Below are 18,571 nucleotides of genomic sequence, written 5' to 3' on the forward strand. Positions count from 1 at the left end.
ATGGGAAACAACAGCAGCTCCACGGTGGATGACCTGCAGGCTGTCGAGATCCACCACTGGTACAAGAAGTTCATGACAGAGTGTCCTTCTGGGCAGCTGACAGAGCATGAATTCAAGCAGTTCTTCGGGCTGCGGGGGCTGGACCCGGAGGCCAACAGCTACATCGAGCAGATGTTCCGCACCTTTGACATGAACAAGGTGAGTTCTCCAGCCAGGAATCATCCCTCTCGTGCTGCTTGAAAGCACTTTTGGAGCCCTCGCTCCTCTCTCGGAAACGCTGGTGTGGAAAGGTGCTGAGGGGTGTGAATGTAAAGGAGCGAAACGCTAAATTAATGTGCACAGATAATATCATGACAAAACGTAACCACAGGTAATGTTATAAATTAATATAAGAATTTAGACAACTCACTTCCAATTAAACATTGGTATATTTATTAAGCAAGTGATAATAAAGCAAAGACAGCACTGGGTGGTCTGGGGAGCCACATTAAAATGTAGTAAATGTCCCTTTTGATACATTTTCAGATCCTGGGTTTTGAATGCAAGTGCATTGTGGCTGTGAGTTCGTGGCTTGTTGTTAGGTGGCCGTCTGGGATTTGTCAGGGATGAAAGTTGTAGTTCTTATCAGTTGTAAATTCTACCGATACTGACGCTGTTTGTTTAGCAAGATGTCTGTAATTAATTTTACTGACACTTACTTGATTAACAGGATGTCTACGAAACTTATCTTGTTGGATTATAACAAAAGTTTCTTATTCCCTCATACACATAAGATTTTATGAACAAAGTTAACCCTTTTATTACAGGTAATAATACCTGATTGCTACCTACCCTTTTGCAAGTTCATCTTCAGATTTTGAGGGTTCCTTGTTGTTGACTTGTTTGACTATCAAAGTGCTAATTTCATTATACTTTTTTCTTACATGTTCTTATCATTCAAAAATAAATATATCTGTATGAGATTGCAGAGACCACAGGAATCAGACAGAACAGAAACTATCATAGCATTGAAAGAGGAGTGATTTCCAGGCATTTGGCAGCCAAAATGAGCAGTGAAATGTTGAAGGACTTTAAAGTTTGTTCAGGGATGTTGTGCATTCCAGAGTTCTCCTGTGAGAAATCTAAATAAAGTGATAGCCATCTCTAGAGGAATGAAGAAAGAGTGTGGCAAGCAGTGGAGATGGACCTGCATCAGTCAGTTAACCTCGTTCTGTTATTAGTTAGTCACTTAATTTAATCTCCTTTAGCTTCTTTTATGAACAAGTGCAAGGAACAAGAGCACCCAGAGGAAGATCCACCCTGTAGTAATGCAGACATGATGGATGGAATCGTTTGCTCTCTGGACCTTCAGAGTCTGAGGTCTGTGCTGAAGACAAAGAGGATAAGTTTTCAATAGACTGATTTTATAAATTGCAATCATAGAATTATAGAATAGTTTGGGTTGGAAGGGACCTTAAAGATCATCTCATTCCAACCTCCCTGCCATGGGAAAGGGACATTTTCCACCAAACCAGGTTGCTCCAAGCCCTGTCCAGCCTGGCCTTGGACACTTCCAGGGATCCAGGGGCAGCCACAGCTTCTCTGAGCAACCTGTGCCAGGGCCTGCCCACCCCCTGAGTAAAAGACTCCTTCCCAAAATCTAATCCAAATCTCCCCTCTTTTAGATTAAAAACATTCCTCCTTGTCCTATCATGACCTGCTCACATAAAAAGCCACTCTCCCCCTTTATGGAACCCCCTTTTAGGCTCCAGAAGAGGCACTGAGGTCTCCCTGGAGCCTTCCCCAGGCTGAGGAATGAATGTGAACAGCCCAGCAGACTGACAGACCCTCCCAGCCACGAATTCCTTCCTAACATCTAATCTAAACTTGCCCTCCTTCTGCTTAAAGCCATTTTCCCCTTGTGCTGTCACTGCATACTCTTGTCCAAAGTTCCTCTCCCTTAGGTACTGGAAGGGGCTCTTGAGTTCTCCCTGGAGTCTTCTCCAGGCTGACCAGCCCCAGCTCTCTCATCCTGTCATGCCCTTCTTCCCACCCTGAATGAATATTTTAAGTGTTTTGAGCCTTGCTTTAAAACAGCAGTGCACTGCTAGTCCACCTACATTCACCTTTCACATGCTTATTTACATCCATTCCAGAGAGGCACCTGACTTTATTCAAATACCTCAATAAATGAAAGTATCTTCTTTTTTTTTTTGCTCTAATTTGTTGAAGTAGCTATTTGGAATCTCTGATGGAGATAAGTGTTTTATTTGTAGTTTGCTTTGAAATTTCAGTGTTCAACCTAAGGCTTACAAGCCTTTACTGCCTGGCATTTTTCTCGCAGAAGAAACGAGAGCTTTGTGAGTTTCTTTGTAGAATCAAGAAACGGAGTATTAAAAAAATGAAATAGGGACCATTTTTCTGCTGATCAAATCATATTCTACGGATTTTAAAAAAAACATCCCTAGTCATTTTGCTTCCCAGAGGATGGAGAAGAGGTCTGTGGAAGGAAACTCGAAGCTCAGTGTTCTCTCCCAGCTTTTTCCTAAGTCCAGATCTGTGCCGTTTGTTTGCCTTTCAGTTGGGAATCTCAGGAGCAATGAGGTCACTTCCTCAGTTTATTCCTGCCACAGGAATTTTCTTTTCCCACAGGATGGGTACATCGACTTCATGGAATACGTGGCTGCCCTCAGCCTCGTCCTCCGAGGGAAGATGGAGCAGAAACTGCGCTGGTATTTCAAGCTCTACGACGTCGATGGCAACGGCTGCATCGACCGATACGAGCTGCTCAACATCATCAAGGTGAATCTCCGGGAGGGGGGGCTGTGATCTTTCCTCTCTCCTTAAAGACAAAAATCACATTTTTCTGTTCCCCACGTGGGGGAGATCTTTAACAGAGTTCCCTTTCCGAGCTTTCAGACTCCAACTCTCAGCTGCCATCTCTGTGATGGGTCCTTCCTGCATCCTTTTACTCGTGAGAAGTTACTCTCAGTTTGGGTTTTTTTTTGAACCAGCTCCTAAATATCAGTGCAAAAAAAACCAAACCCACATCTGATGCTGGCAAACAGCTTGAAGGAGAACAGTTTTGAATGGAAAGGGTTGTGTGTAAATAGCTACTCTGGACAGAGTTGGAACTACTGGTGTTAAGATCGCTGTGAATACCTCAGAATTAATTGTGCTGCAAGTTCAGATTATTTTGTAGGCAGTGAGAAATCACCAAGATGCAGGAGAGATTCAAATGAATGGCAGATCCCAAATAAATTCCATTTCTGTCAGGAAATTGGTGCAATCAAGATCTGAAGCCTGAGCTGCCCACAAATAAAAACACTAAGGTGTTAGTAAGGCATTCTCACCTGGATATGCATTTTTAGTGCTGGATATCAAAGAGACCAAACCAAAACCAATGACTAATAATTTACAGCCTCCAAGTAACAGTTTGGGATAGAAATACTCAGACATTCCAGTGAAGCAACAGAGCTCTTAAGAAACAAGTCCCGTAGGCAACAATTTAAAATTGCTAATTTATATATAAAAAAATTATATATAAAATAAAATTGCTATTTATTGCCCTTTGGATTTTGTGGGTGTAGTTCAGTGTCTTTTTTTTGGCAGCCTCGGGAAGTTGCTGAGGTGATTCTTAATTTTAGTAAAACAGGATTTGGGAAAGAATGAAGAAAATTACAAACTCTCAAAATTAGAAAATCAATAGTCTTAGGAATCAAGGGCTCTGGGATCACATATTTCATTGACAGCCTTAAAGAAAGGAGATAATCAGGCATGGGAAGCAAAGATGTTCTATGCAGTTATAAAACAAGAAGAATTGCAGCAAACAGTAGTGGATAATGCTTTGCCTTTCTCCAGCTGAAAATGAATTCCTAACCGAGCTTTCAGGAGAAGCCAGACACACAGGAAGCAGTATGTAAATGGAAATGGGGAAAGCAAGAGGTAGCAATAAATTACCACAGCACCTAACAAAGGAATTTCATGAAGTCAGAGGCAGAGGGCATTGACAGTGTTACTGGGTGAGCCACTGGATCAGTCATGTGGATCCTGATTCTGCCATTTCTGTGGCACCTGAACTGCACCTCAGCAGATTTAGGGGGATTCTCTGGGTTGTGCTGCTCATTCCACGCTCCAGAACCATCCTCCCTTTGCACTGTGAGGTGCCAGCCCTAAGCCCTGATGGTCTGTGTTGTGTTTTCCCGTGATGCTGATCATTTGTCCAGGGAAAGGGCCAGGCATGACTGACTTGTTGGATCTGACTTCTTATTCCTGCCCTTCCATTTTAGGCCATTCGAGCCATTAACGGCGGTGACCACGAAACCAGCGCAGAGGATTTCACCAACCGAGTCTTTGACAGGATCGATGTCAATGGAGATGGTGAGATCCCTGCCCTCGTCACCCAGCTCAGATAGCCTCTGTCCTGCAGAGAATCACCACTGTCTTCCTTTCCTGATTGAGCTTTATCCCTCTTTATTTTGGATTTTTTTATGTGCATTCTCTGAGAATCAAAAGGCATTTTTCTCCTTGCATCAGACATCATCAGCATGCCCAGATTTGTTCCCTGTACTGAGGGTCAGCTGTGTTCCTTCTGGCCACATCAGTTTGGGGTGTTGGAGTGGGAGTTTTGTTTTTCAGCAAGGAAAGGAAGAACTGGAATTTAATTTAACTCCTTCTATCACTTCCTTTATCCATGAAAAAACCAGCAAGTACAGGGCAGGTTAGGGCTAGGATAGGTTGGGCCAAAAAGGAGGTGGATAATCCAGCTTTACTCACAGGATGACAGATTACCGGGCTCCTTTTCCTCTCAGAGGTGGGTTCTGATGCCTTTTCGTTTGTGCCTGCCACAGGTGAGCTTTCCCTGGAGGAATTCGTGGAGGGGGCGAGGAAAGACGAGGAGTTCATGCAGGTTATGATGAAAAGCTTGGACCTGTCTCACATCGTGGCCATGATCAACAACCGTCGGCACAGCATATAGAGCAAGGGGGGGGAGAAAACTGCTGTGCCCGTGGGCAGGAGGGCACAGGAACACAGAAAGGAAGGAGAGAGACACCCTTTATTTTTAAAACCAGATTTCCATCAGCATGAATATGGAAGTAGAAAGACACTGCTGTGTTTGTATCTCGAGTGCGTGTTCCTGCACAAAGACTGAAGCTCAGCCACACAAATGCAGGGCAGGGTCAAAAAAAACTGGTTTTGACTTGTGTCAGTGTTCTGACTTGACTTCCTAAAAAAAATCTAAAGACCAAACTCCAGGGCCCAAATGTCCTCTTTATTCTGTGTCCCACACTGTCACTTTGCAACAGTCATGCCGAGTTTGTGAAGAGCACGGGAAGAGCTGGATGGGGGAGCGTGGAGGATTTCTGACACGCACAAAAGAAGAGCTTCAATCTGTTATTGATGTAGAGAACTATCAAAAGAGCGTGGCTTGGGCTGCTCTTGTCATTTTCCATCGGTTCATCAGCACCAGCGTGGTTGTCCATACTAGGTGTGCTTGTGTTTGGTAGTTTCTAGTCGTAAGATCACGGGAAGTGTTTTAGTCAGAAGATCAGGGGAAGTGGAAGGAAAACCAATCTGGTGGTGGCAAATCTGTCCCCCAAGCCCACACTGTCAGATGTTTGAGCTTTCTGTGATCAAAGGGCTCCACCAAACCAGTCGACAGTCTGGAGCAGCTCCTCAGAGGAAAGGTGCTGCTCAGTCTCCCAAAGCGTTGCTCGAGAAATCAAACCTTTTATACACTCCTTGTCCTGCTTGTTCTCCTCTCGTCCAGCTGAACCCCTGGAAGCGTTCAAGGCCAGGTTGAGCGAGGCTTGAGCAACCTGAAGCGGGTGAGTGGCATCCCTGCCGTCAGATGAGCTCATGATCAGAAGCTCCTCTGACTCTGGAGAGAGAACCAGGAGGAAGGAAGAAGGAAGAAAGCTCAGCCGAGTGCCTGTGCTGTGGCTGGCACCTTTTTTACCTGTGCAGGAGGAAGAACTTGCAGACTTTATACTGGACTTGCTCATATTTAAGCTTCTTTGATGTTCATGTGTTGGGTTTGCATGGCCATGTTTTGGCTGGGGTGGGGTGGGAGGGAAGGGGGGGCAGATACAGGAGTGGCTTCTGGGAGAAGCTTCCAGAACTTTTCCCCCTGTTTGGCAGAGCCAATGCCAGCTGTCCTCAGGATGAACCCACCACTGGCCAAGGCTGAACCCAGCAGAGATGGCACTGACACCCTGGGGATGAGGTGTTTAAGAAGCCAGAGAAGAGAGGGGTGAGAAGATGTGGGAGGAACAAAAGCCAGTGGAGAAGGAAGGGGAGGAGATGCTGTCAAACGTGCTGGGGCTGAGATTCCCCTGCAGCCCACGGTGCAGCCCGTGGTGAAGCAGCAGGTTGTCCTCCTGCAGCCCGTGGAGGTCCCACAGAGGAGCACAAATCCACCTGCAGCCCATGGAAGAGCCCCACGTTGGAGCAGGTGGATGCTGAAGGTGGTTGGGCCACGCTGGAGCAGGGGCCTGGCAGGGCCTGTGGAGAGAAACACGTGATGGAAAGGTTCCTGAAGGACTGACACCCTGGAATGGCCCTCACTGGAGCTGTTCCTGAAGGACTGACACCCTGGAATGGCCCTCACTGGAGCTGTTCCTGAAGGACTGACACCCTGGAATGGCCCTCACTGGAGCTGTTCCTGAAGGACTGACACCCTGGAATGGCCCTCACTGGAGCTGTTCCTGAAGAACAGGAGAGAGAGAATCAGGATAAAGTTAAGCCTGGGAAGGAGGAAGAGGTGGTGGTGGTTTTTAAGATGTTTTTAAGATGTTTAAGATGTTTTTAAGCTTTGTTTTGCTTCTCGTGCGATTTTGATTGGTAATAAATTCAATGAATTTCTCCAAGCTGGGTCTCTTTTGTCTGTGATGGTGTGGTGGTTTTGCCAGGTGGCCCCACGGCCCAGATCCCACTGGAGTGTGTGGTCTTGGAGCTTCCCACGAGGAATCCCAGCCAGGTGATTGGCAAACATTGTTCCATTCCCCAGAGGATGGTTGTGAGAGGATGTGCTTGGGCTCTGCTGTCCCTTTGGACTGAGGAAGGCACAGGTTTTTTTTCCCAAGACTCTCTTGAACCTGTCCTGGACTTTAAGTCCTGAGTCTCCTGCAGTTTTGGGGGCCATTTACATGTAAAACTGCATTTTAACTCATCACCTGACATGCCAGAACCTCCCCCTCTTTTTAGCTCTCAGGAACAGGAAGAATTTTTGTCAGTGGATCTGGTTTATTAATTAAAGGAATCACTGAGAAGTTGCAGGTGCCAGCAGTGCTGCAGCAAGTGTTGCCACATGCACTGCGTGGAACCTTCCTGATGTGCATAAAGGAGAAGGGAAATCCTCGAAAAATAATCCTAAATATTTGTAAGTGGAGTTTAATTTATTATTTAACTGGCATGAAAGAAAACCGGTTCTCCCTTGGCTGTTACTGCTGCTGATGAAACAATTCCCAGCTGAGATGCAGTGATGACACATTTGTAACAGATAAGAGAGCCCACACCGTGCTGTCACCACACTGAGTTGCAGATGTGTGTTTTATTTTTAACGTCCCAGTTCTTCTGTAGCTGAACGATTTCCCCTGGCTTTTGGGCACTTCAAGAGAGCATTTCCACATTATCCTTCCTCAGAATCTGGGAGAAGGGAGAGTAGAAATGGGGAGAGGAGAAAATCGGCAAGGACTGCGAGGGGACTGGGACTGGACACGGGAGGGGACAACTCAATTAACCAATTAACCAAATAACTAAGTAAACAACTAACGAACCTAATAATTAACCAATTAAAGCAATACAGCAGCTAACTAATTACCTAATTAATTACCTAATGAATACTCAGGTGGCAGCAGGTGACCCACCCCCCACTCCACTCTGCAGTACCGAATCATAACGCGTTAATAAGCAAATAATTAATTAACTACCTGATTTTTTTTCACCTGCCCACTACAAATCCCACCTGTACGTAAATGCACTAGAAAATGACGGTTGTGCAAGCAAGTAAATGATTAAAGAATGACATTTTCCAGCACTTGGTTGGTTTTCACTCATCAGTTAAATGGCAGGTGAAGTTTTTTCCACTAACGAAGGAATTAACCCGGCTTAGCCAATTAACAAAGGAGGGGTTTTTTTCTCCCGGGAGTTCGGGAATTACTTGTTGTAAAATCAGCGCTTCCACCCAGTGACCAAAGACGGGAACTGCAGGAAACTTTTGGAGCCGACATTGCCATCAACCGACAAAAAACGGGAGAACCGCAACAAAAACACGCGGGGAATAAAAAAAACCCGTGTGGGGCTCCCAGAGAAGGAAAGCGGGAAGTGCAGGGGGCAAATCAATGGAAATCCCGCCGCCTTGTGGACAAGCGGGGAACTGCACCCAAAATGATAAATCCTCCATTACCAAGCCGGGCATTGGAAATTGGCGACCTGATTGACAACCAATCGAGTCATTAACCAATTAACCAATTAACCAATTAACCAATCACCCAGTCACACAATCAGCCGGGCTGGAAAAGCGTGAAGGGACGGAGCCTGAGCCAAGAAGAGAGGTGAGGGTGGGGAGGGGGATTTTGGGGGGAAATTTGGGGATTTTGGGATGAAAATTCGGGGAAACTTGGGGAAAAATGGGGGAAATTTGGGGGAGTTTGGGGTGGAAAAACAGAGGAAATTTGGGGAGAAAAATCGAGGAATTAGGGGTGGAAATTTTTGGGGGGAACTGGGCGAAATTGGGGTGGAAAAATGGGGAGATTTGGGGTGGAAATTTCAGGGGGAAAATGGGAGAATTTGGGGCTGGGAAATTTGAGGGGATTTTGGGGTGGAAAAATGAGGGAAATTTGGAGGGATTGGGGGTGGAATTTGGGGGAAAATGGGGGGGGAAATTTGGGAATTAAGTCACTTTGTTCCCTTGGGGGCTGCTGCTTTGAGGGTGCCATGAAGGGTCTGGAGCCAAATCCCCCCCCGGGAGACTCTCCCCACCCAACCCACCCACAATTCTCTTTCCCAGCCCCCCCATTCCCTGTTTTCTTGCACACAGTAATTTAGGAATGATGGGTTTTTTTCCAGATGATTCCAAACCCTTCGCTTCACCCTCCCCATCCCAGGACGGTCTCACCTCTCCTGGGCACGGGAGAGCTGGAATTCAAATCCCTCCACGGTTCCCACCCCCACCCCCCAGCTGGGAATTCTGGAAGCTTCCCAGCCTGGCATTCTGGGGCTCTATAAAATCCCATTTTCGTTTGGTTTGGGTTGTTTTTTTAATAAGTAAAAAAGTGTTTCCAGCAAGGAGAATAAAACTCCCCAAATCTCTGCTGCTCCCTCTTCCCATGCCCGGGATATTGTGGATAAAGGGAATGAGACAACCCCAAAAGCAGGGAAATCTGAGCTCAGGGTCAGCAAACTGGGCAGGAATCTTGGAATAACCCCCCTGTTTTGTCCCCTGGAGCTGCTCCAAAAGCTCCTCAGCTCCAAAAATACCTTCAGCACCTGAGCTTGGAATGTTGAACCAATCCTTGAGTTTTGAATCCTGTTTTCTTCCCGTTGTAAATTCTAAATTCTGGGATGGGTCCTCTTGTCCCTCCTTTTCCCAGGGGAAAAGGATCCAGGAATTCCACAAAAGCATCAACACACTTTTATTTTACAAAAATACACTCAGGGTTGTTTTGGTTTTGTTTTTTTCCCCCACCTTCCAATCCCGTGGGATGAAGCCTTTGGATCAGGTGTCTCCCTCTCCTCATCCCACTGGATTTCCTGTTCAGAATTCCAGTTTTCCCACATATTTTTGGTGGGTTTTATTTCCCCCCAAACATCCCTTTTCACATCCAAAGGTTTCTCTTGCTCATCCAAGACGTTCCTGGGGAAAACTTTCTCCCAGCTCCTTTTCTCTCGGATTCCAAGGAGGGAATTGCAGCTGCTCAGCTCCCTCTGCCTGGTTTTTGGGGGAGAGAGGGAAGAGGAAACCAAGGGAATGTCCAGTTTGGGCTGGATCCCCCCAGGTTGGGCTGGATCCCTCCAGGTTGGGCTGGATCCCCCCAGGTTGGGCTGGATCCCTCCAGGTTGGGCTGGATCCCCCCAGGTTGGGCTGGATCCCTCCAGTTTGGGCTGGATCCCTCCAGTTTGGGCTGGATCCCTCCAGTTTGGGCTGGATCCCTCCAGTTTGGGCTGGATCCCTCCAGTTTGGGCTGGATCCCTCCAGTTTGGGCTGGATCCCTCCAGTTTGGGCTGGATCCCTCCAGTTTGGGCTGGATCCCTCCAGTTTGGGCTGGATCCCTCCAGTTTGGGCTGGATCCCTCCAGTTTGGGTTGGATCCCTCCAGTTTGGGTTTCAACCAGAGCTTGGGCAGCAGAGAGTCTGACTTGCTGCCAGGGCCCTTTTCCCCCCTGGAGGCCATGGAAAATCCACACAAATCCTGGATATCCGGTGATGGAAGCCCAGCCGTGCTTCCAGGAGGGAGTTTTTCCCTGGATCAGGTGGGACCCCGATGCTGGAGGTGCTTTGGGAATGCTCACAATCTGATCTGGAGCAGGCTTGGACACCCTGGGGGCTGCAGGTGCCAAGGAGGGGGTTGGATGGAGGGGTTTGGAGGGCACCACATCCCAAATTCCTGCAAAATTCCACCCTCAGAGGGCACAACTGGACCCTCCTCATTCCCAGTGGAATTAACCCAAAGGAGGGGACATCCAGGAGCTCCTGGAAAGGGATCAGAGCCGGCTGGGAATGAGAGGGGAACAACAAACCCTTGGAATTCGGGGACAGCGCTCCGGCTCTGTCGGAGGGGGGGATGGTGGGGACGGTCACGAAGGGGGGGTTTCCCACCTCTCCCTCCCTCCTGGCTGGGTTTGGAAGAGGTTTAGGGGGGTTGGAATCCAGGGGCTGCCTCACCTGCCGGGGCTCCGCAGCTCCTCTCGCATTCCCGCCGGGATGGGAAGCGATTCCCGTTCCCGCGGCACCCCCCAAAAACGAAGGGCCGGCAGGTTTTGGCCTCGGGGTGGAAGTACCAGAGCAGGGAATAATCCTGGCAGGGTCCCTCATCCATGGGCTGCAGGCAGGAGGCTGAGGGAGAACATCCCCAAAAAACCCCGCTCATCCCTTGGATCCAGCCGGGAAAAAGCCACAGCACTCGGCCAGCCCCGTTTTCCCGGGAAAACCTGCGGGGTCTCGGATTGGGGGGATCCACAACCCCCCTCGATCCCAAAGAAATGGGATTGGCAGAGCAGAAGGAGCAGCGGGGACCAGGAGGGGCATCCAGGGATGAGCACGGGAATGCTCCGTGATCCACCCCCGCCGTGCCCACCAGGGTGGGCTGGGACCTGTTGGAAGGAGGGGATTTAAATCCCTGAATCCCGCCAGGAATGTTGGGATGGGTTGGGAGGAACTGCCTGGAGGGCTCTCCCGGCGGATTTTCCTGGTGGGGCTGGATCGGGAACGCCCTCCCTGGGCAAACCCGGCTGGAAGCCGAGTCCTAAATCCAGTTTTAAGCTCGTGCCGCCACTTCCCTCCATCCCGAATTGTCCCAAAAAACCCTTCCCAGGTAGGGAATTACCTTCCCTAAACGTCGCCTCCCCTCACCTGGGAATTCCCCGCGGGTTCCTTGGAGCGGCTCCTGCTCCCAGGGATCCATCGTATCCTCAGCCTCTGGATCGGGGAGGGGGGAAGCGAATGGAAATCACACTTAATGAGGGCACACAAACCAATTAACCCCCTGTTTAAACAGGGAGCGCTGGAGCTTTCCCTGGATAACGAGTCCCTCTTGACGGGAATGTCACGGAGCAATAAAACCAAAAACCACTCAATGGCCACAATAAAAACAAACAAAAAAACCCACACTTAAACAGCCCCGGGGGGTGGAAATGGGAGCTGTTTGCCAGGAGATAAACGTCAGGCTGGAGCTTTGGAAAAGCTCGGGAGCCTCTGGAAAGCCGGCAGCGATGGAGCGATCGTAAATCAGGCGGCAATATCGGAGCCTTTGGAAGCGGCTCCTCCCCCCCCTCGGGGGATTTATGAGGCGGGATTTAATGGGATTGTTGGCTGGAGCAGCCCACGAAGGTCTGAGAACATCCAGGGTCCCAAATCCAGTCCCGACAGGAGGGGGAGGTCAAGCCCAGGATCCCAAATCCGGCCCCGAAAAGAGGGGGAGGTCAAACCTGTGACGTCCAACACGGACACAGCAGGTCCTGGGAATGGCCGAGGGGAGGAGGAGGAGGTGGGACAATGGGGATGAGGAGGATCCCTCTACCCCAAAAGCAGGGAAATCTGAGCTCAGCGTCATCAAACTGGGCAGGAAACTTGGAATACCCCCCTGTTTTGCCCCTGGAGCTGCTGCAGCCCTTCCCAAGGGCTGGAATGTTGTCCCATCTAGGACAGGACCCCCTCTGAGCTGGGTCCACGTGGCCACCCAAGCTTTGCATCCCCCTCTGGTTGGATTTCCACTCCTCAGCTCCAAAAGCTTTCAGGACCTGAGGTTGGAATTGATCCAAGATCCCACTGGGTGATCCAGGATCCCATTTGGTGATATGGGGTCACAGTTTGTGATCCAGGATCCACTGGAGGATCCAGGGTCCCACTGGGAGATCCAGAATCCCATTTGGTGATATGGGGTCACAGTTGGTGATCCAGGGTCCCATTGGGTGATCCAGGATCCCACTGGGAGATCCAGGGTCCTACTGGGTGATCCAAGATCCCACTGGGTGATCTGGGGTCACATTTGGTGATATGGGGTCACAGTTGGTGACCCAGGATCCATTTGGTGATCCAGGATCCCCTTGGGTGATCCAAGACCCCACTGGGTGATCCAGGGTCAGATTTGGTGATCCAGAATCCCATTTGGTGATATGGGGTCACAGTTCGTGATCCAAGATCCCATTTGGTGATCCAGGATCCATTGGGTGATCCAGGATCCCACTGGGTGATCCAGGGTCAGAATTGGTGATATGGGGTCACAGTTGGTGATCCAGAATCCCATTTGGTGATCCAAGAACCCACTGGGTCATCCAGGATCCCAGCTGGTGACCCAGGATCCCCTTGGGTGATCCAGGATCCCATCTGGTGACCCAGGATCCCACTGGGAGATCCAGGATCCATTTGGTGACCCAGGGTCACAGCTGGTGATTAGGAACCAGGATTACACCAGGAATTAAAGGTTGTGAGTGGGGAAAAAATGCAGCTCCAAACTTTCCCCAGCCAACAGGGAAATGGAATGAGGGATGAATGGAATGCCCAGGGAGGGAGGATTTGCAACACTGGGTGTTCCAGGATCCCATTGGGTGATCCGAGATCCCATCTGGTGATCCAGGGTCCCACTGGGTGATCCAAATTACTCTGCATTCCCATGGATTTCAGCAGCCTTACCCTTTTCCAGGAGCACCATTCCCATCTCAGCTCCACCATCTGCAAAGACAACACAGGGCAGAGTTTGCTGCCTTTTTTCCCTGTGCATAAAGAAGATTTTCCCACCAAATCCCGATTTTTACGGGCAGCAAACGCTTCCATGGCCCCTTTTCCATCCCTTTATTCCCCCCACTCTTCAAAGCATCCCAGTGTTTCCTGGAGTCTCCAGGCACTGGGATTCCAGTCTGATGGTGGGTTTGAGGAGGAGAGGTCTGTGGGTCCAGGGGTGCCACAAAAACAGGGAATAAAACAGGAATTAAAGGGTGTTCTCAGGGAAAATGCAGCTCCAAACTTCCCCAGTGAACAGGGAATGGATGACCAGAGAGGAAGGATTTACCACAAAACCACAGGGAAAGAAATGGGAAGAGAGGAGATTTCAGGGGAAAAAAAAAAATCAGAGTTTCAGTAGGAGAGCAGAGATCTGATGGCCCAGAATTCCAAACTTATTTCTGAGCAGAGAGAAAACAGGGATTGAAACAGGAATTAAAGGGTGTTATTGGGTAAAATGCAGCTCTAGACTTTCCCCAGTGAACAGGGAAAGGGAATGCCCAGGGAGGAAGGATTTGCCACAAAACCACAGAGAAAGAAATGAGAAGAGAGGGGATTTCAGGGGAAAAATCAGAGTTTCTCTAGGAGGGCAGAGATTTGATGGCCCAGAATTCCAAAATAATTTCTCAGCACAGAAAAAACAGGGATTGAAACAGGAATTAAAGGGTGTTCTCAGGGAAAATGCAGCTCTAGACTTTCCCCAATCAACGGGAAAATGGAATGACGGGTGAATGGAATACCCAGGGAAGAAGGATTTGCCATGAAAACACAGGGAAAGAAATGGGAAGAGAGGGGATTTCAGGGGAAAGAAAATCAGAGTTTCAGTAGGAGCTCAAAGACTTTGTGGCCCAGAATTCCATGCTTATTTCTGAGCATGGAGAAAACAGGGATCAAATCAGTAATTAAAGGGTGTTCTCAGGGAAAATGCAGCTCCAAACTTTCCCCAGTGAACAGGGAAATGGAATGTGGGATGAGTGGAATGACCAGAGAGGAGGGATTTGCCACAAAACCACAGGGAAAAGAAATGGGAAGAGAGGGGATTTAGGGGGGAAAAAAATCAGAGTTTCTGTAGGAGGGCAGAGATTTGATGGCCCAGAATTGCCCCCTCCTTTGGGAGCCCCCTGTGCTGCTGATGGGGTGAGCTGTGGATGTTTCTGGGATCGCTCCAATTCACCCACTGGCAGGTGCCAAACTCACCACATCTGCCTCTCAGCTCGCTCCTCACCACCTCCCTCACCTCTTCCTCCTGGGCCAAGGTGGGAAAGAAGGCTTAAAAGCAGGATTTGGGATCCTGGCACCGTCTCCCTCCGCTCAGGGATCCCAAATTTTGTCCCCCCCTCCCCTGCTGGGACAGCTCAAGGCAGAGACACCTTTGATGCCACCTCTTGGGATGGGATTTGGGATAAATTCCAGGTGTGGGGCTCATTCCCTCTGGAAGTTCAGGGCCATCCTGCCTCCTGCTCCTCTTGCCTGGAGGAATTGGGGTCTGGGATCTGGGACTGGGATCAGCCCCAGCACGAGGATCAGGTCACACCTCATGCTTGGCTTTCCAAGGAGCATCCCCACCCTTCTGGAATGATCCATGAATCCAAGTTCTCTGAGATATCCCCCAGCTCTGGGAAGCTCCATAAAGCTCCACCTTCATCCCTCCAAAAGGCCACTCAGATGATCCCATGGGATTGTCCCAGTGGTGCCTCATTTTGTCCTTCCCTGCCCTTTTCACCTCGGATTCTTTGGAAGGATCCCAAATTTCGGGGTATTTCCCACATAGGGTTTTTCATGGAAAGCCACCCCTTCCACGTTAAAAATTAATCCTCCACACTCTGGAAAATTTAAAGCATAAATCAAGTGGCACAAAACCCAATTTCCAACAGGATGGAGACCCAAATTTAAAGGGAGATCCAGCAGGGATTTATTAATGATCCACGTGGATCCTTTTCCTTCAGGATTGACAAGCCAAGAGCTTTTCCCTTTAAAAATGGGAACACATTCCTGTCTCCTGCCCTTCCCTAGGGTTGGATCAGCCCTGGGGTCAAACAGGAGCTGCTAAAATTATTTTCCACGCTCTGGAAAAATTAAAGCATCAATCAAGTGGCACAAAACCCAATTTGCAACAGGATGGAGACCCAAATTTTTTGGGATTTTCCCCTGATCCACGAGGATCGTTTTCCTTCAGGATTGACAAGCCCAGAGCAGCAGCTTTTCCCTTTAAAAATGGGAACACATTCCTGTCTCCTGCCCTTCCCTGGTGTTGGATCAGCCCTGCTGGCCCCCGATCCCACGTGCCAAGCGGGATTTGGAGGCCGGGAGATGGGAATTGTGCCTCAGGCTCTCCATCCTCCTTCGGGTCTGACGTCCCAGCTCTGTTCCCACCGCCCATCCCGCTGTCCCAGCGCTCTCATTCCCGCATTTCCTCGGGATGAAGCCACTTCCCAGCATTTCCCTCCTCTCTTCCTCTTGTTTTCCCTCCTCGGGAAGTGCCTGGAATACTCACCGAGAGCCCGGGATGTCCCTTTTCTCCTTTCCGGCCGGCCGGGCCGTTCTCACCCTGGGACAAAACACTTCAATCAGCACGAAAAGCTCCGAGAATTCACCGCTAAATGTTCCCACCTCAGCCCCGGGAGATGGGAAAACCCCTCCCCACACTCTGAATTCCCTGTAAATTGTCATGGCTAGGCTTCCCAAAGGAAGATTTGAGATGTAAATTATGTAAACTGTAGGGATAGCTGCGAATAAATCCCAGAGGAGACAGGAACGGGCTCATCAAACAGCAACAAAAGCGCCCATCAGAGCCGGGCGAAGCCTCCCAGATTTTTTAATTTATTTTTCTCGAACAACAAAGATTTTTTTTAAGAGCCTCGGCTTAAATCAGGGTTTTTTCCATGTGTTTTTTATTTAAGGGGTTAAAGGCGGAGCAGCTCCCTCCTGGTAGAAAATACCACCCCGCCAAATGCTGGGCTGGGAGAGGCTGAAAATCGGATTTGTTGATTAAAAACGCTTAAAACAATATTAAAGGTCGAATTAGAGGGGCGTTTTTCTCAATCCACGCGGCTGGAACATGAGGGGGGAAAAAAAATCCCATTATTTTCCATCAGCACAGGGAGCCAAAGCAAAGGAATCTCCTGATCCCAAAATTCCCTGAGACAGTGGGTGGGACCCGACCCCGGGCTGTGATTTGGGGTTGTGGGGGGGGAATTCCTGTTTGTTTGTGTTCCCCACGGGTGTTAAAAGGTGGAAAACGCTGCCCCGAGGGAATTCTCCTGGTTTTCCTGAGGATGTGCTGCCCCAAAAATGATGTTTTCCCAAGGAAATCTTATCTAAAACAGCCCCCAGGACTCTCAGGATTGTCCCAGCTGGAGAAGGGGAGCATTCCCATATCCAAAACCTGGTATTTGGGAGGGAAATTTTTGTCCCTGCTTTTGTAGTTGCAGGATTTGGAGATCTGGGAATCACAACCTGGAGCAGCCAGGGCTCATCCAGGGGGTTGTTCCCTGTTTTTCCATGGCAAACACACTGAGGATGTGCTGCCCAAAAATGATATTTTCCCGAGGAAATCTCATCTAAAACACCCCCCAGAGCTCCCAGGATTGATTTAAAACAACTGGAAGCCCCCAGGGCTCCCAGGATTGTCCCAGTTGGAGAAGTGGAGCATTCCCATATCCAGTGTGTGTTTTTTGGGTGGAAAATGTTGTCCCTGCTTTTCCAGAACTGGGAATTGCAGCCAGGCCTCTTTCCTGGTTTTCCATGGCAAACACATTAAGGTGTTTTCCCAAAGAAATCTGATTTAAAATAACTGGAAGCCCACAGAGCTCCCAGGATTGTCCCAGCTGGAGAAATGGAGCATTCCCATATCCAAATCCTGGTATTTGGGAGGAAAATATCCCTGCTTTTGTTGTTGCAGGATTTTGGGGAGCTGGGAATTGCCCCCTGGAGCATCCAAGGTTTACCCAGAGTTCTGCAGGGCTGTGGGAGCTGGGGAAGCTCCCTGGGAGGTGGATCCGGCTCATCCCATGGGAGCTGGATCTGGCTCATCCCATGGGAGCTGGATCTGGCTCATCCCATGGGAGGTGGATCTGGCTCATCCCATGGGAGGTGGATCTGGCTCATCCCATGGGAGGTGGATCTGGCTCATCCCATGGGAGCTGGGGTTGGCTCATCCCATGGGAGCTGGATCTGGCTCATCCCATGGGAGCTGGGGCTGGCTCATCCCATGGGAGGTGGATGTGGCTCATCCCATGGGAGCTGGATCTGGCTCATCCCATGGGAGGTGGATGTGGCTCATCCCATGGGAGCTGGATCTGGCTCATCCCATGGGAGGTGGATCTGGCTCATCCCATGGGAGGTGGATCTGGCTCATCCCACACTCACCGTGGCTCCTTTCGGTCCCTCCGTGCCCGGGGGGCCCCTGAGGCAGAGCTGGCACTTCCCTCTTTTCCCTGGAGGACCCTGGAGAGGAGAAGAGAGGAAAGATCAGTCAAAGCCCCTTCCAGACATTATCCCAGACATTGAGGGGATTTTCCCCCTCAAAGCCCAGTTGGGGCAGTGGCAGGAGAAGAAACATCCCCTGGGAGAATTGGGAATGCTCAGCCTGGAAAAGGCTTTGGGGGTGACCTCACTGTGGCCTTCCAGGACCTGGAGGGAGCCAAGAAAGGTGGAAAGGGAATATTTAGAAGAGTTTGGAGGGACAGGACACAGGGAGTGGTTTCTCACTGCCAGAGAGCAGGGAGAGATGGGATGTTGGGAAGGAATTGCTGGCTGGGAGGGTGGGGAGGGGCTGGACTGGATTTCCCGGAGAAGCTGTGGCTGCCCCTGGATCCCTGGGAGTGTCCAAGGCCAGGTTGGAACAACCTGGGATAGTGGGAGGTGTCCCTGCCCGTGGCAGGGTTGGAACTGGATGGGCTTTAAAGGTCTTTTCCAACCCAACCCATTCCATGATTCTCAGGAATCTGGAGGTTTAAACTCCATCCCCTTGTGCTTCCAGGTCTCTCTCCAGATGAACCATTCCCAGCCAAGGGAAATGGGGCATCCAGGAGGGAAAACAAAGCTCTGGATGCTCCTGGCACAGCCCACCCCCAAATTCCAGTTCCAAACGGGGCCACAGGGTCCTTGGAGCCACTTCCAGGGCCTAAAGGGGCTCCAGGAGAGCTGGAGAGGG

At 49.7% G+C, this 18,571-nt stretch overlaps 2 protein-coding genes across 2 annotated transcripts in view; one reads left to right on the plus strand and one right to left on the minus strand.

Moving 5' to 3' along the window:
* Positions 1-4,957, plus strand: LOC126644720 (guanylyl cyclase-activating protein 1-like). The gene is made up of 4 exons (XM_050324388.1): positions 1-198; positions 2,632-2,781; positions 4,269-4,359; positions 4,830-4,957. The coding sequence occupies exons 1-4, from the start codon at positions 1-3 to the stop codon at positions 4,955-4,957; spliced, it is 567 nt and encodes a 188-aa protein (XP_050180345.1).
* A 4,908-nt stretch (positions 4,958-9,865) lies between these two features.
* Positions 9,866-18,571, minus strand: part of LOC126644420 (collagen alpha-1(VII) chain-like) — an 88,516-nt gene continuing 79,810 nt past the window's right edge. Inside the window, 7 exon segments of the mRNA XM_050323762.1 lie at positions 9,866-9,910; positions 10,864-11,034; positions 11,551-11,616; positions 13,330-13,368; positions 14,614-14,662; positions 15,911-15,964; positions 17,785-17,862. Coding sequence (XP_050179719.1) covers positions 9,897-9,910; positions 10,864-11,034; positions 11,551-11,616; positions 13,330-13,368; positions 14,614-14,662; positions 15,911-15,964; positions 17,785-17,862 — 471 coding nt within the window. The 3' untranslated portion in view covers positions 9,866-9,896.

Source organism: Myiozetetes cayanensis, unplaced genomic scaffold (assembly GCF_022539395.1).
Source record: "Myiozetetes cayanensis isolate MyiCay16 unplaced genomic scaffold, myiCay2020 scf3, whole genome shotgun sequence".
NCBI classification, from domain to species: Eukaryota; Metazoa; Chordata; class Aves; order Passeriformes; family Tyrannidae; genus Myiozetetes; species Myiozetetes cayanensis.